This window comes from Anguilla anguilla, chromosome 2 (assembly GCF_013347855.1).
Source record: "Anguilla anguilla isolate fAngAng1 chromosome 2, fAngAng1.pri, whole genome shotgun sequence".
Taxonomy (NCBI): Eukaryota; Metazoa; Chordata; class Actinopteri; order Anguilliformes; family Anguillidae; genus Anguilla; species Anguilla anguilla.
Genome location: NC_049202.1, coordinates 63,474,638 through 63,493,029, shown reverse-complemented (window position 1 = coordinate 63,493,029; position 18,392 = coordinate 63,474,638). Strand labels below are relative to the sequence as shown.

At 40.0% G+C, this 18,392-nt stretch overlaps 1 protein-coding gene and 1 gene segment (V, D, J or C); both read right to left on the bottom strand.

Annotated features, from left to right (window-relative positions):
- LOC118220446 (titin-like) overlaps positions 1 to 18,392 on the bottom strand; it is a 435,810-nt gene that overhangs the window by 394,783 nt on the left and 22,635 nt on the right. The window lies entirely within an intron of this gene.
- Positions 12,059 to 12,606, bottom strand: LOC118220493. The segment is given in 2 exon segments: positions 12,059 to 12,387; positions 12,480 to 12,606. Coding segments are annotated over 2 exon segments (360 nt in total).

Sequence of the window (18,392 nt, the reverse complement as noted above, 5' to 3'; positions counted from 1 at the left end):
GTGTCTGAATAAATAATACGGTACTCTGCGCGTTGGTAGCATGGATGGCGAGTTGGTGTTTCATTTTTTGCTACTAAAAGTTTGTTAGTAAAAGCTTTTTGAGAGGATGAATAATTACTTTTAATAATTACTTGAGCATGGATCCATTTGAAGACAGTATCGGGTGAGTTGGTTTAGTCTTTGAATCTGTCATTATGCTGAGAAATAGCTAAACCATTTCATTGATAGGTTTTGAGTTTCTGTGCAAACGTGCGAAAACACGCTCGTATAATAAAACAATGACGGTAATACATATCAAGTCCGCTTCGTTCCGTTGCTACCATAACAGAACACACTATCTTGTGTATACAGCTGCAGTTTCTCGCTGCAATTACTAATATTGAATATAAACAACAGACGCAATTTATTCTGTACTCTGCCAATGTCTAAATAAATAATACGGTAGGTAAAGCTTTGAGAGGATGAATCATTACTTTTCTTTGGCATGAATCTATTTGAAGACAATATCGGGTGAGTTCGTTTAGTCTTTAAATCCGTCATTATGCTGAGAGAAATCGTATTCTCAATTTAATCTCTAAATTGACTGTATGCTTAGGGTTGTAACTAGGTAGCTGTTTCGTGGGTGACTTAGTTAATGCACTCGTCTTAACTATTGCTTGTATTTTTGCATAGACTGCGTTGTTGCTGTTCTTAGAGCGTCTGCCAAATGCCTGTAATGTAATGTAATGTAATATTATATTCCGTAGCAACAAGATAAACCAGACATTAGCCCTAAAATATGCCAATGCAGCAGTGAAAACGCTGCTCACTGAATAACGAAATAAACGAGACAACGTTTTTTTTTAATTATACCATGTCATTATACAGTCAATATCTAGGACTAAACATTTAATAAATATACAATCTTACCATCGGTTTTACGCGTAGAGATATCCCTTTTGCAAATGAGTGGTCATATATTGTCTTGGACAATCCGTTTGTGAAATATACGCGCATATGTGACGCCTGGGTCGGCTACCTTCAAAAATAGCTGTGCGTAATACCACACCTGTTGCTTACGGCGTTGTCGCCCTTTTTAGTACAATTTGTCTTGATTGACAATTCATTTATTCAGTAGGTGAGAGTATAAGCTTTCTAACGATGTATAACATGTCTGATTTTGCTTTTGGAATAGCGTTTTATCGGTCAGCGTAACTGAAAATTTTCTTATATGCCAGTGTCTAAATAAATAATACGGTAAGCTATTCTGCGAGCAGCACGCAGGTCGCGAGTTGATATTTCATCTTTTGTTTCGTTTTTTCTCAATGCCCTATCTATTATTTGAAATGTGTATTATTATTCTATCTGTCTCTGAGGCGCTCTGAAATGTGCATTCTATGCTAAGCTGAGCAATGGATTGGAATATGTGTCTGACGTAGTGTTGCACCATATACCGAAACTTCAGCACTTTTTCCGTACTTAAAAAAATAAACTGTACGGTATTAGAATTTTCCGACATTTCCGACATAGTTTTGTGTCAAATCTAAAAGCCAGGGAAATGTGTCTCCCGCATTACTGATTGAGAGGATGAAAGGTGTAATTTGTCAGAATCTTCGCTAGATGGCAGTAGCAACTAAGGTTGTCAAGTGAGGTGACTTGCGCTTGTGCACTCACTCGTTGATACAGTGCAAGCTTCGACTCAGTTCACTTCAGTAGCAATAGGTGTTCTAATTTGGAAATATTTTATTATAGGAAGATGCTGTATTGGTATTAAAATATGCTGTTTTTAGATCTATTTAAAAGTGAAAGACCTGTTTAAAGATTATTTAGTTTACAATTGTTTAATTTTTGAAATATATTTAATATATTTTTCTATTGTTTAGTGTTGTAACACTATAGGCCTATGCTTATTAATATGTTGAACAGGCTTCAACTTAAAGGTTGTTAATAAACCAGGTTTTTAATAAACTGTGAATTTGAAACTGAGGTCAACCCTTTTGGACATTAGGCTTCTGATCTATGAAAGTATTTTCAGTATTGTTAGGTACCGAATATTGAATCAATATTGTTTCAGTATCGAGTATCGTGATACTAAACCTGGTATCGGTATGAAAGTCAGAATTTTGGAATCTTGACAACACTAGTGTGATGCCTTTTTTAGTTACAGCATGGAAGGGCTGCAGCTGTACATACACGCCGGGCCATATATGTGTTACGACATGCCATCTAAGTGTTACAACATAGTAAAGGCCTTTACGGGAAGCGGCCAGGACACATCCATGGCGACGCAACTAAGTCATCCGCCAGCATCTCATAGCACAACATTGGCCATAAGTCATCAATATTTTATACAATCATCATTATATTCAGTAGATATGTTGGGTGAAGGTATATGATCATGAGGACAAAGCCATTTTAAAATCGCTCCATAGGGGGCGCGATGGTGCCAATGCTTGGACCCCTCCCAACGCCGCTTGCGGCTTTAATTTTATTATTGTTTCTGATTGTGTCTTGTGGTTCCCACCCTGTCCTGGTTTGATTGTTAATTGTGCCCTCCTGTGTCTTGTTGGTTTTCAGTCTATTTAAGTTCTTTGTCCGCTTGACTCGGGTGCTGGTTCCTTGTGTTTGTGTCGGACTATATGTACCTGCCCGCTTGCGCCCTGCTTCCGTTTCGTGTGTATGTTTCCTGCCTGTGTTCCGCCTGCCTGTATTCTGCCCTAGCTGTTTGTTCCTTGTGTCTTTAGTATTTTCTTTTGAGGAGTTTTGAGTTGCCTTGATTGGTCTTTTTTCTGTTTTAAGAATTTGAGTTTTTCTTTTGGAATTGCCCCTCGTGGTTTTGTTTGTTCTCTGTTTGTTTTGTAGTAAAGTCCTTATTTGTATCTCTCCTTTTGAGTTTTGTGCGTTTTTTCACTCTGCGCCTGGGTCCTAACCCCCCTGAACCGAGACAATTTTCCCGTCATTAAAATGCTCTAACTCTCCAGATGCTGTTCAAATCTCAAAAAAATTCCAGCGGATGTGTGAGAATGTTACTTAATACCACACAAAATAATGTGAAAGAATAATTTTTATTTGATTGCTGAAAAATGAATGTTTCTTATAAATTTGTTGAAAATCTAGCAAAATTTGAAAATGGACACTTTAAGACAGAACAAATATATGAATTTCATGACATTTCAACCGAAAATATAAAAATTGCAAGGTTGTGCGGCAGTAGGCAGAAGCCAGAATGATAATTATTGTTATTTTAATTTATTTTTGGGTGGATCCATTTGAAGACAGTATCGGGTGAGTTGGTTTAGTCTTTGAATCTGTCATTATGCTGAGAAATAGCTAAACCATTTCATTGATAGGTTTTGAGTTTCTGTGCAAACGTGCGAAAACACGCTCGTATAATAAAACAATGACGGTAATACATATCAAGTCCGCTTCGTTCCGTTGCTACCATAACATAACACACTATCTTGTGTATACAGCTGCAGTTTCTCGCTGCAATTACTAATATTGAATATAAACAACAGACGCAATTTATTCTGTACTCTGCCAATGTCTAAATAAATAATACGGTACGGTAAAGCTTTGAGAGGATGAATCATTACTTTTCTTTGGCATGAATTTATTTGAAGACAATATCGGGTGAGTTCGTTTAGTCTTTAAATCCGTCATTATGCTGAGAGAAATCGTATTCTCAATTTAATCTCTAAATTGACTGTATGCTTAGGGTTGTAACTAGGTAGCTGTTTCGTGGGTGACTTAGTTAATGCACTCGTCTTAACTATTGCTTGTATTTTTGCATAGACTGCGTTGTTGCTGTTCTTAGAGCGTCTGCCAAATGCCTGTAATGTAATGTAATGTAATATTATATTCCGTAGCAACAAGATAAACCAGACATTAGCCCTAAAATATGCCAATGCAGCAGTGAAAACGCTGCTCACTGAATAACGAAATAAACGAGACAACGTTTTTTTTTAATTATACCATGTCATTATACAGTCAATATCTAGGACTAAACATTTAATAAATATACAATCTTACCATCGGTTTTACGCGTAGAGATATCCCTTTTGCAAATGAGTGGTCATATATTGTCTTGGACAATCCGTTTGTGAAATATACGCGCATATGTGACGCCTGGGTCGGCTACCTTCAAAAATAGCTGTGCGTAATACCACACCTGTTGCTTACGGCGTTGTCGCCCTTTTTAGTACAATTTGTCTTGATTGACAATTCATTTATTCAGTAGGTGAGAGTATAAGCTTTCTAACGATGTATAACATGTCTGATTTTGCTTTTGGAATAGCGTTTTATCGGTCAGCGTAACTGAAAATTTTCTTATATGCCAGTGTCTAAATAAATAATACGGTAAGCTATTCTGCGAGCAGCACGCAGGTCGCGAGTTGATATTTCATCTTTTGTTTCGTTTTTTCTCAATGCCCTATCTATTATTTGAAATGTGTATTATTATTCTATCTGTCTCTGAGGCGCTCTGAAATGTGCATTCTATGCTAAGCTGAGCAATGGATTGGAATATGTGTCTGACGTAGTGTTGCACCATATACCGAAACTTCAGCACTTTTTCCGTACTTAAAAAAATAAACTGTACGGTATTAGAATTTTCCGACATTTCCGACATAGTTTTGTGTCAAATCTAAAAGCCAGGGAAATGTGTCTCCCGCATTACTGATTGAGAGGATGAAAGGTGTAATTTGTCAGAATCTTCGCTAGATGGCAGTAGCAACTAAGGTTGTCAAGTGAGGTGACTTGCGCTTGTGCACTCACTCGTTGATACAGTGCAAGCTTCGACTCAGTTCACTTCAGTACATTACATTACATTATAGGTATTTAGCTGACGCTCTTATCCAGAGCGACTTACAACAGAGTAACCAAACTCAGGATCAAGTCCGCTTAAGTCCATTGAACAACATGTAGATAAAAAGCCTTTACTATGATGCATACAATAAGGAGAAACAAGATAGTCTGAACAAAATTATTTATTTTTTTTTTTTTTTATAGTTATGGGAGGGGGTTTAGGGAAGAGGAGAGAGGTACACAGAGAAGAGGTGCGTCTTGAGTTTCCGTTTGAAGGTGCTCAGACACTCTGCTGTTCTGACCTCCACTGGAAGATCGTTCCACCATCGTGGGGCCAGAACTGCAAAGAGTCGAGACCTTGTTGCTGCTCGTGTAGGGGGAGGAATCAGCCGCCCTGTAGTAGCCGATCGGAGCGATCTGGCTGGCTTGTAGGGTCTGATCATCTTCTGCAGATAACCAGGAGCTGACCCCTTGACTGCTTGGAAAGCAAGCACCAGTGTCTTAAACCGGATGCGAGCTTGCACTGGTAGCCAGTGGAGGGAGATGAGGAGGGGAGTGACGTGGGAGTCACGAGGGAGGTTGTAAACCAGACGTGCTGCTGCATTCTGGATGAGCTGAAGGGGTCTGGTGGCTGATGCTGGGAGGCCAGCCAGGAGGGAGTTGCAGTAGTCCAGACGTGACAGTATCATGGCCTGGACCAGGAGCTGTGTGGAATAATTGGTGAGGAGTGGTCTTATTCTGCGGATATTGTACAGGATGAACCTGCACGACCGGGTGGTTGCCGCGATATTCTCAGAGAGTGACAGCCTGTTGTCGAGCACAACTCCAAGATTTCGGGCACTCTGTGAAGGGTGTAGGGGAGTGTCTCCTAAAGAAATGGGGAGATGAGAAGTGGGAGAGGTAAGAGAAGGAATATGGAGAAGTTCCGTTTTGTTTGTGTTGAGCTTGAGCTGGTGTTTGGTCATCCAGCTCTGGATGTCACTCAGGCAGGCGGATATGCGATCGGAGACCTGAGTGTCTGTGGGAGAGAAAGAGTAGAAAAGTTGAATATCATCTGCATAGAGATGATATGACATGCCATGGGCGGCAATAACAGGGCCAAGGGACCTAGTATACAGAGAAAAGAGGAGGGGACCAAGGACAGAGCCCTGAGGGACTCCAGTTGTGAGGGGACGAGGAGCTGATACTGCACCGGCCCAGGCAACCTGGAAGGAGCGGCCGGAGAGATAGGACGCAATCCAGTTGAGGGCTGGTCCGCAAATTCCCAATTTTGTCAGGGAAGACAGAAGTGTAGGATGGTCAACGGTGTCGAAGGCAGCTGAGAGGTCAAGAAGAATTAGGACAGAAGAACGGGATGCTGCGTGTGCTGCGTGGAGAGACTCAGTGACGGAGAGCAGGGCAGTCTCCGTCGAGTGACCGGGTCTGAAACCAGACTGCTGAGGGTCTTGGAGGTTATGTTTAGAAAGAAAAGAGGAAAGTTGGTTAGACGCAGCACGTTCGAGAGTTTTAGATAGGAAGTAGCAATAGGTGTTCTAATTTGGAAATATTTTATTATAGGAAGATGCTGTATTGGTATTAAAATATGCTGTTTTTAGATCTATTTAAAAGTGAAAGACCTGTTTAAAGATTATTTAGTTTACAATTGTTTAATTTTTGAAATATATTTAATATATTTTTCTATTGTTTAGTGTTGTAACACTATAGGCCTATGCTTATTAATATGTTGAACAGGCTTCAACTTAAAGGTTGTTAATAAACCAGGTTTTTAATAAACTGTGAATTTGAAACTGAGGTCAACCCTTTTGGACATTAGGCTTCTGATCTATGAAAGTATTTTCAGTATTGTTAGGTACCGAATATTGAATCAATATTGTTTCAGTATCGAGTATCGTGATACTAAACCTGGTATCGGTATGAAAGTCAGAATTTTGGAATCTTGACAACACTAGTGTGATGCCTTTTTTAGTTACAGCATGGAAGCGCTGCAGCTGTACATACACGCCGGGCCATATATGTGTTACGACATGCCATCTAAGTGTTACAACATAGTAAAGGCCTTTACGGGAAGCGGCCAGGACGCATCCATGGCGACGCAACTAAGTCATCCGCCAGCATCTCATAGCACAACATTGGCCATAAGTCATCAATATTTTATACAATCATCATTATATTCAGTAGATATGTTGGGTGAAGGTATATGATCATGAGGACAAAGCCATTTTAAAATCGCTCCATAGGGGGCGCGATGGTGCCAATGCTTGGACCCCTCCCAACGCCGCTTGCGGCTTTAATTTTATTATTGTTTCTGATTGTGTCTTGTGGTTCCCACCCTGTCCTGGTTTGATTGTTAATTGTGCCCTCCTGTGTCTTGTTGGTTTTCAGTCTATTTAAGTTCTTTGTCCGCTTGACTCGGGTGCTGGTTCCTTGTGTTTGTGTCGGACTATATGTACCTGCCCGCTTGCGCCCTGCTTCCGTTTCGTGTGTATGTTTCCTGCCTGTGTTCCGCCTGCCTGTATTCTGCCCTAGCTGTTTGTTCCTTGTGTCTTTAGTATTTTCTTTTGAGGAGTTTTGAGTTGCCTTGATTGGTCTTTTTTCTGTTTTAAGAATTTGAGTTTTTCTTTTGGAATTGCCCCTCGTGGTTTTGTTTGTTCTCTGTTTGTTTTGTAGTAAAGTCCTTATTTGTATCTCTCCTTTTGAGTTTTGTGCGTTTTTTCACTCTGCGCCTGGGTCCTAACCCCCCTGAACCGAGACAATTTTCCCGTCATTAAAATGCTCTAACTCTCCAGATGCTGTTCAAATCTCAAAAAAATTCCAGCGGATGTGTGAGAATGTTACTTAATACCACACAAAATAATGTGAAAGAATAATTTTTATTTGATTGCTGAAAAATGAATGTTTCTTATAAATTTGTTGAAAATCTAGCAAAATTTGAAAATGGACACTTTAAGACAGAACAAATATATGAATTTCATGACATTTCAACCGAAAATATAAAAATTGCAAGGTTGTGCGGCAGTAGGCAGAAGCCAGAATTATAATTATTGTTATTTTAATTTATTTTTGGGTGGGGCGTCCCTCTGGTTTTACACAGTCGGACAGAAACAGAAACTCACAGGATGCAGCTGGCAGGAACTTCAGCAGAGATGCAGGGAACACGGTTTGTGTTGCAAATGAGCTGCAGTGAGCTGCCCTTCTCACATCTCCAGTGCATAGAGGCTGTGCTCAAATATAAACAGAAAAGGGGGCGAAGCTGGTTTTGAGTAGAACTGCAGTATGAGATGCTTCCTCTCTGTTATACCAATGATGCTCACTATACCAATGATGTATTTTTAATCAAACAATCTAGGAAAAGCATTTTCAAAACTACAATGCATACTCTCCAGCTGGGAATTTAAACTACAACTTTTGAGTTACAAACCATTATGGGATTTACATTTTATCCGCACACTGCAGCACAAATGGAGGAAAATATTTTAATTCACAATCTGATCATGTGGGGTGCAAATTTCACAGAGCTCTTAAATGTTTGTGTTCTGCCACTACACTCATCAGGGTGGGTTTTTGTACAGGTCTGCTGTGGCTTTGTTGCACTGTGTGTATTGGGCACAGTAATACACAGCTGTGTCTCCAGCCTGCAGGCCGTTCCCCTGCAAAGTCACTGTGCTGCTGGAGGTGTCTCTGGTGATGGTAAATTTGCTCTTTAGTGAATCTTTATAATCAATACTTCCAAAATTCCACGCAACTCCAATCCACTCCAGTGCTTTCCCTGCTGGCTGTCGGATCCAGGCTATGCTATAACTGCTAACTGAATATGAGACTTTACAGGGCACAGATAAAGTCTCTCCTGGTTTTACAACCATTGAGCCTGGCTGTGTGAGTTCAACACAGCGAACGTCTGTGGAGATGGAAATAAAAGATATTTGTGAGTACACCAATAAGTAAAATAACTACATAGTTAACTACAAAAACTAATAGACAACTCATTTTATTTTATCTAAAAGTAAATCTTTGGAGGATTTCACAGAAAAATCTTTATTACAAGTCAAATAGGTATATAGCATGTTCACTTACATGATAAAGCTCCCAGCAACGCAGCTAATGCTATAAGAGCTCTCATTGTGACACACAGATCTCCCTCTCTGTCTTACAGGTGATGCTCCTGTGTTGGGAGGTGAAGTCTCAGTGGGTTTTATACTAAATAATGTGGGCTGAATTTGTTTAAATCTCCGGGGGTTGGAGGAAGATTCAGAGTCAGAATATCCATTGTGAGGAGCACTGCTGCCCCCTCCTGGAGGGGAATTAAAACAGCCGGCTGCTTCCACCAGCATTACTCTGGAATTGTGGATGAGTAGGAACGCTTACAGATTATATTCTGAAAGAATGTTCAAGAAGTCATGATTTGAATGTCTGTGCAATTTAAGACATGCCATCTAGATTGCTAAGAATACACTAAAGTTCACTACAGTGCTGTCTTCATTGATTTGTCTGTGTTATCGCCATTATAAGGGCAGCATGGTGATGTAGTGGGTTAGGACTGTTGCCCCACAGGAATAAAGTTCTTTGTTTGAAGTCTTGTAAAATGGAGGTGATCTCACTACATCTATTTAGGTAAACCTTCCATTCGTGGATTACAGACATACCAGGAAAAGGCACGTTTGAAACTGGAATCTTTATTTGTGTCCAGTGATAGTGTGCTCATGTGGCAATATAGAGCCAATGACGGGTGACCCCCCTGTTCCCTATTTTCTTGTTTTAGTTTACATTGTTTAGATATAAGTATAGCGGCTGTGAGATGTATTCTTTTATTTTACTGTTAGTATTCATGTATATTTGTCATCTGGGTCAGGTATCTATGGCTATCTGAGTATGCAGTACTCGCAATGCACAGCAGAGGGCAGTAGCGGAGCTGCTTGGGAAGGAAATAGGATGTCTCAGTGCGCAGATTTCTATGTTCGCCAAAGCAGTGAAAATGAAACATGCTACTACGAAGTGATCATTCTTTTGTGCATTGTATTGTATATTGCAGGTGAGATAATAGTTTATAAGTGATGCAGCGCTACTGTATTAGGAGGGAAATGTGTATAATGTGTTGTGAGGAACTAGAGTGTATATTTGGAGTGTTATACTGTAGTTCGCGGTACTTTTTGACTAAGTTAGCTAACGTGGCGCATGGGGAGTGGAGCCTAGCAATATGATTAGCCATAGCAGGGATGTAGCTAGCTACTTCGCGGGAATATCGTTCGCCTACCTGATGTCAATTGTATATTGCAGAGTTTTGATAAAGAACCCTCAACAACATGCGCGCTTGAAGAGTCATCTTTATGAGTGTGCAACACTCATTTACATTTACAGAAATTGTACTAAGAACTTTACGTGTCTAATGTTTTTCAATAAACCATTCGAAAAATGTGTCACATTTTGTATTTTGTATAACTGAATAATTATTGTATTCACCCTTTGAAGGAACACAACACCTTTGTGAACTTTCTGGCATTTTCACTCTCTGCAATGGGCTTTAGGAGTAATAAAAACAGAATTAATTCCCTAAAGACGGGTTGTGGTAACAGTTTCATGTAGAGAGATATTGTCAGTGCTCAGGCTTGACTTCTCTCACTGTGGGTCGCTTCTGGCACAGTAATACACAGCAGTGTCTTCAGCTGTCAGGCCGTTCATCTGTAAATACAGCTGGTTCTTGCTGTTATCTCTGCTATTTGTGAATCTTCCCTGAACAGACTTAGAGTAGAATTTCCTAGCACTGTCATATTCAATGATTGAGATCCATTCCAGTCCCTTCCCAGGAGCCTGTCTGATCCAGCCCATCCAGTAGCTGCTGAATGTGAACCCAGAGGCTGTACAGGTCAGTTTGTGAGATTCTCCTGGTCTCTTTACCACTGCTTCAGACTCTGTCAGGACAATCTCACCCTGAACACCTGTAATTAAAATAAAAGGCAGATTTCAGATGTGATACATGGAAGAAGCACAGAGAAAGAAAGAGAGGAGAGAGAATAAGAGAGAGAAACCTGAGAGAGTGAATGCTGTGAGCAGCAGCAGGGCTGGTAGGAGCTTCATGACTGCAGGAGAGAAGGAGAAGCACCGAGTTAAAGCACAGACTGAGTCCCACTGACTGCTGCTCTGGTTCTCACACTGACACTGGCTCCATTTATAGCAGTGGGAGATTTACACTGGACCCTCCTCTAGGGGATGGCAGAGTGAGGAGCACTGCTGATCACACTCACAACAGTGTAGAAGCAACAGGACAGGAAACTCACAGGTGCTGCAGAGACAGACTGTGTTTCTTATGTTCAATACAAAACACTTTTATGTCTATAACCCTACTCAACAATCTACAGTCTACTTTGCCTGTTTCATTAATATTAGGATTTACTGCAATGAGACTGAATGGATGTGGCAATTGATGATTGTACTCTAAAGCCTCCCTTAGAGGTTTGTAATTTAAAAAAAAAAAAAACCCATGCAGGAACAGACACAAGCAAAAATGAATGAACAGTAAAAAATATAATTTATCGAAATTTCTACCCACAATATAAGAAATTAAGTGAACTGTGGGTTGAATTCCAGCAAATGAAGGAATGCATTTTGTATATTTTACAAACACCTTTGGGGCTTTTAGAGATACTTTTACATGATTTTATGCTTATTAGACATTTATACTGTGCATGGTCAATCCTTTAGTAATAATTGTGAGATGGACATTTTGTGTTCAGTGAAAGGACTGCAGTGTGCTTGCATGAGTCGGTTTGGGTCTAAACTCCATGAAATAAATCACTTTGAATCGCTTGTTTTTGAACATGGGAGGATGTAATGAAGCTACACATTTATTCCACAGCGCGATTTTATTACAGGACTTCAGAATATGATGTGAGAAATTTATCACATATAAGATCAAAGAAATTTGCTTATACGTAATAAAATTATCAGTATTAATTTCACATTGGGGTAATATTAATGTATGTACATAATACATTCATGCAGGATTCACGAGAAGTTTTAAATGTCCTCGTAAAGGTCCTTGAAATTACACTGAGAAAAGAACACGGTTACAGCCTGCTGAATTACAGGTGACTCAAAAGGGCATTTGAAAAATGACCAAGAATTACTAATCATATGATAGTATAAATGAGACATAAAGAACAGAACACTTCAGAGATATTTAAAATAGAAACCCTGAGTTTCACTTCACACAGCAGAGTTCATTCCAGGGCTCTGTGCTGCAGCTCTGTGTGATAAAGGGGAAGAGGTTTTTGTGCGGCTCTCCCCTCACTTTCTCTCACTGTGTGTATCGGGCACAGTAATACACAGCAGTGTCTTCAGCTGCCAGGCTGTTCATCTGTAAATACAGCTGGTTCTTGCTGTTGTCTCTAGAGATGGTGAATCGTCCCTTAACAGAGTTGGCATACCATGTGCTGCTACCACCATTATCAATTCGGGCCACCCACTCCAGTCCCTTCCCAGGAGCCTGTCTGATCCAGCTCATATAGTAGCCGCTGAATGTGAACCCAGAGGCTGTACAGGTCAGTTTGTGGGATTCTCCAGGCTTTTTAACTGCTGGTTCAGACTCAGTCAGTGTCTGACATTTAATACCTGTGAAATTAAGGAAGACTTAGAACACAAAATCCATAACCTCAAAATCAACATTTCAGTAAAAACACAATAAATGGAAAATTAAAACATACTTTTTAAAAACACTGTAATCAGAATCAGGCTGGTTATAACAGTCATGGTGGAAGTCTTTGGGTGCAGTCTGTGATGATGGTCCTACAGTCAGTCTCCAACAGCAGTCCCTCCTCCCTCAGTGCAGAGAGGTAAATGTAGACGGAAGAGCTCAGAGTTTGCATGAACTCCTCCTCACTGGGTGGGCAGATCACACACTGTTTAAATAGAACAGTCAGAGCTGTAGACTGCAAATACAATATGAAAACTGCTAGATTGTAAGGTTGTAGTTTATGGTTTCCCACATAATATACATTACAGTCAAGAGGGAAATGACACTATTTAAAGAGCCATGTTCCATGTTCAGTAGCCATGCAGCTCTGCTCCATTCCTGCTGCTCCAAAGCATCTTGTCTACAGCAGTGTGATCTTTACTGTACTGCTGTTCAGAGGACACTTTAAACAAATGAATGATGTCTCAGTGTGTAAGAGTGGCTCATATAATATCCTGATCTCCAGATATATACTGCCTTAAGAAAGTATTCAGGCCCATAGAATTTTTTTTTTTTTTTTAGATGAACAGAAGTATTTTTATTGTCAACGCATATTCTCTTAAGAACTGATTCCCCCCCCCCCCCCCCCCCCAACTCTTATGGTGATGGGTGTCATGGAATGTTTAATGACTAATGACAACAGTGACAACGATGTCAATTTAAAATCCTGTCAGAACAGCTGAATCTCCTACAGTACAGTGTCCCTGTGATTGTGCTCAGGTTTTGATTATTGTGATTGGTACAGAGAGAAGACCCAATAACAGCAATTCCAACTTATATGTCCCAGAACTAAGCACATTCAACAGAATCATCTCCAAATGTATTTTACCAGAGGAAACGGTTGCAATGTTATGCAATATGTAAACCATATTCAGCTACAACCAATAACCCATGAATGTGCATCTAAATGCCTGCTCAAATGCGATTTTCACCATGAGAAATTTATTCTCCAGTTTTGTCTCTTTTGAAATGTTTTCCCATGGTGTTTCACTTCTCCTTCTTCATGTTCAGTTTCTGACCACTTTTCAGCTTATTCTACATTCAGGTATTCTTTATAAAAACGTCATTGATATTTGTTGTGGAAAAAATATATTCAATTCTCAGGAATCTAAATTTGCTTATTTCAATTGTTGATATTAGTTTAAAACTTCTGGATACAGTGAATTCATATGTAAAAAATATTGTTTCTGTTGCTGATGCGTGAACTGAAGTGTGAAGCAGTTTTTGTATCACTCCCACATGACTTTCTCTCACTGTGACTCTCGCACACAGTAATACACAGCTGTGTCTCCAGTCTGCAGGCTGCTCCCTTTCAAAGACACTGTGCTGCTGGAGGTGTCTCTGGTGAGGGTGAATTTGCTCTTTAGTGAATCTTTATAAGCAGTGCCACCACCCGTCCACATAATTCCAATCCACTCCAGAGTTTTCCCTGCAGGCTGCCGGATCCAGTGTGTGTGATAATCAGTAACTGAATATGAGACTTTACAGGACACAGATAAAGTCTCTCCTGGTTTTAAAACCATAGAACCAGGCTGTGTGAGTTTAACACAATGACTATCTGTGGAGATGGAAATAAAAGGTATTTGCGAGTACATCAATAAGCAAAATAACTACACAATTAACTGCAAAAACAACTCATTTTATTTTATCTAGAAGTAAATCTTTGCAGGATTTAACAGAAAAATCTTAATTACAATTAAAATAGCAATATAGCATGTTCACTTACATGATAAAGCTCCCAGAAACACAACTAATGCTATAAGAGCTCCCATTGTCACACACAGATCTCCCTCTCTGTCTTACAGGTGATGCTCCTGTGTTGGGAGGAGAATTCTCAGTGGCTTTATAGGAAGGACTATGACCTAAATTTATTTAAATCTCTGGGTGTTGGAGGATGGAAATAAAACAATGAGTTGTGAGGGTCCGAATATCCATTATCAGGAGCACTGCTGCCCCCTCCTGGAGCAGAATTAAAAACAGTAGTTTGCTTCCACCTGCGTAACTCTGGAAATTACATCAGTAATAATGCTGAAGCTAAAAATTCAGAATGAATATTCATGCAATTATGATTTGAATATAAGTGCAATTATATACATTCCATCTTTAATGCTAAAAGTACAATGATGTTCATTAGTGTCCCATTTTATGTCTTGGATTTGAGTGTGTAATTACCCTCATAATAAATCTACAGGTAGAACCAAATATACATGACCACAGATTGTTTTGTGGATGATTGTGCTATTGTGAAAAACATGTGATCTCATTATGCCTGTTAATATAGGGTATATGGTCTTTATTCATGGATAACAGATATACCACAGACCTGCAGATTGATGTTAGATTGATATTATGTCCATTTACATTTAAAGAAATTGTACTGATCGGTCCTCCCACACCTTACTGACATAAATATTTTAAAAGTTAATACACCTTTCGAAGGCATATAGCAACTTACTTTGCTTTTCTGCCCAAAAGCTCAATCTAAACCTTGACCAGACAGAGCTGTTCTTTTCTCCTGAAAAATCATGTCCTCTGCAGGACCTCTCCATCTCCATTAGTGATTGCTGCCCAGACCGCCAGGACTCTCAGTGTGACTTGAGACAGTCAGCAGTATTACACGACCCACATCACGGCCATAACATGCTCCTGCAGGTTTGCACTTTACAACACTGCAGAATCAGACCCTTCCTCACCAGAGATGCTGCCCAGCTCCTGCTTCAAGCTCTAGTCATCTCCTGACTGGACTACTGCAGCTCCCTCCTGGCTGGGCTTACACAGCACTCTCTCCAGCCCCTTCAGCTCATCCAGAACACCACAAACCCCCTGGTTTTCAACCTCCCCAAATTTACCATACCCCCTCCCCCCACCTGAAGTCCCTTCACTGGCTCCTGGTGGCTGCAAGGCTGCTAAATGAGCTGCACCCCATACATTCAGACCCTGGTGAAGTCCTGCACCCCAACCTGTGCTCTATGCTCTGCTGCCTCTGGGCGCCTAGCTCTCCCCTCCCTGCAGTGACCTGTTCATCACTCCTTCCAGCCTTGACTCTTCTTCCTACTGCCTCCCCAATGGTGGAACAGCCTGCCCACCTCAGCCAGGACAGCAGAGTCCCTCTCTACCTTCAGACATAACCTGAAGACCCATCTGTTCAGGAAATACTGCACCCCCCCCCCCCCCACCTTCTATACAATGATTTCTATTGTGCTCTGACACATTTTCTCATGTCTATCCTATAGATTTAACTGTGCTATTTATTTATTAAGCCAGTGAAGAATGTGCATAATCCATAGAGTATATGTTCTTTTACTTTTTTTAAAGATAGAATGAAATATACATTATCTATCAAAATCTCTCAAGGGGTGGCATAGCTCAGGAGGTAAGAACGATTGTCTGGCAGTCGGAGGGTTGCTGGGTCAAACCCTACCCTGGGCATGTCGAAGTGTCCTTGAGCAAGACACCTGACCCCTAACTGCTCTGGCGAATGAGAGGCATCAATTGTAAAGCGATTGGATAAAAGTGCTATATAAATGCAGTCCATTTACCAAAATAAATAACATCTCTTTCTTACAAAGAAAACACAAGTTTACTTTCAATGTTTAGATTCTCTTTACTTTGGTGTAGAGACAATACAAGCAGAATGAATTCGCTGAAGTCTGCTGTGGTGACAGTTTTACTACAACTTACTGTTGGAGTCATCTTTGGATATAATGAATCTTCCCTCAACTGATTTGGAATAGTAGATGGGTGAACTAGATGTACCAATGTAGGCAACCCACTCCGGTCCCTTCCCAGGGGCCTGATCCAGTGCTTACAGTAGCTGCTAAATGTGAACCCAGAGGCTGTACAGGCAGGTTGTGGGATTCTCCAGGCTTTTTAACAGCTGGTTCAGACTCAGTCAGCGTCTGACATTTAACACCTGTGAAATTAAGAAAGACTTAAAAACTCCACAACTTTCAAATACAAATTTTGCCTACATTACATGAATGACTGGTTAAAACGCACTTGTAAAGAACACTGTGGTCAGAAGCAGGCAGGTTATAGCAGTCATGGTTAACGTCTTTGGAGTCGGTAATGATCGTCCTACAGTCAGTCTCCAACAACAGTCCCTCCTCCCTCAGTGCAGAGAGGTAAATGTAGAAGGAAGAGCTCAGAGTTTGCATGAACTCCTCACTGGGTGGGCAGATCACACACTGTTTATAAAGATCTTCACAGGTATAGAACCAGCTCAAACTGGATTTCCAAACTTTCCCTTCAGACAGGAGTGGGACAGCAGTAGCCAAGTTATGAATATTTGTATTTATTTAAAATACAGCTTCTTTTTATTGTCCTTCTCTTCTGTTTACAGTATGTGAAGAATAAAGTAGGATGAAGGATACATTTTGACAGAATCGCAGTCTCACTTCAATGTCTCCCTTTTAATGCTGATGAAAAAACAATTTTTTAAAAGTTGAAATCAAAACTAATATATTAGACTTAAAATTATATCAACACGTAATGGCGAATATGAGGCCAGTGAGCGCTACAAGCAGGTAGAGTGTGTGTGTTCAGTGGTGACACTCAGTGTGATGTGTTTTTGTACAGCTCTAGCGTTGCTTTGCTGCACTGTGACTCTCGGGCACAGTAATACACAGCTGTGTCTCCAGTCTGCAGGCTGCTCCCTCGTAAAGATACGGTGTTACTGGACGTGTCTGTAGAGATGGTGAACTTGCTTTTCAGGGAATCTTTATAAAGATATTGGTTGGTTCCCCCACCCACCCAATATCGCCCGATCCATTCCAGAGCTTTCCCTGCAGGCTGTCTAATCCAGTGTGTAGCATAGCTGCGATCAGTCACAGAATACCCAGAGAGTTTACAGGAGATGGTCAGAGACTGTCCTGGTTTCACAACCATAGAGCCTGGCTGTGTGAGTTCAACACAGCGAACGTCTGTGGAGATGGAAATAAAAAATAAGATATGGAGGTATATCAATAAATAATATAATCATAGAAATAAACAGAGAAATCTATTAGAATTATGAACTTAATTTTACTTATTTAATACTAAAAGTAAGTAAAACTGGAAATTATCACTGAAGAATTTATTTTAAAATAAATAAAATATGAATTCAGCCTGTTCACTTACAAGATAAAGTTCCCAGCAACACTGCTAATGCTACAATAGCTCCCATTGTGACACACAGATCTTCCTCTCTGTCTTACAGGTGACGCTTCTGTGTTAAGAGGATAATTCTTAGTTGCTTTTATAGGAAATACTGTGGACTGAATTTGTTTAAATCTCTGGTGGTTGGAGGGAAGAGAAAAACAAGATTCAGCGGGTCAGAATATCGGTTATGAGGAGCACTGCTTCCCCCTCCTGGTGGAGAGTTTAAAACAGAAGACTGCTTCCACTAGCATTACTCTGGAATTTAGATTAGTAACAATTTCTACGTGTTAATTCCTAATAAATGTTCAAGATGCTATGATTTGAATATCCAAACATACCAACTAGATTAATGAAGACACAAAAGAGTGCTGTCTTTCTCATTTTCTTGGTAACATCAGGGAAATTAAATGACAGCAGATATTTGCAAATATTTGGTTTGTGCTTCCATGAAAAAGCAGGTGTATATCTCAATATATCAGGTTATATTGTGTTTTTATTAGTAAATTATGATATGACTAGAACAGGTAGCATTTAATCAGGAATTAGTGTTGACGTAAACTAATTGATAATGCTAATGTTATATACTAAGTGATGTGCTAATTTACATGAAGACAAATGGTACTAAACTGTACTCTGTACAAATCTGTAATCTTACTGTAATCTTTTACCTCAACAAAAATGTGATTGGTTTTAATGTTCCTCTCACTATAAACTACACAGACTGCAATTCTGAGATGCACACAGG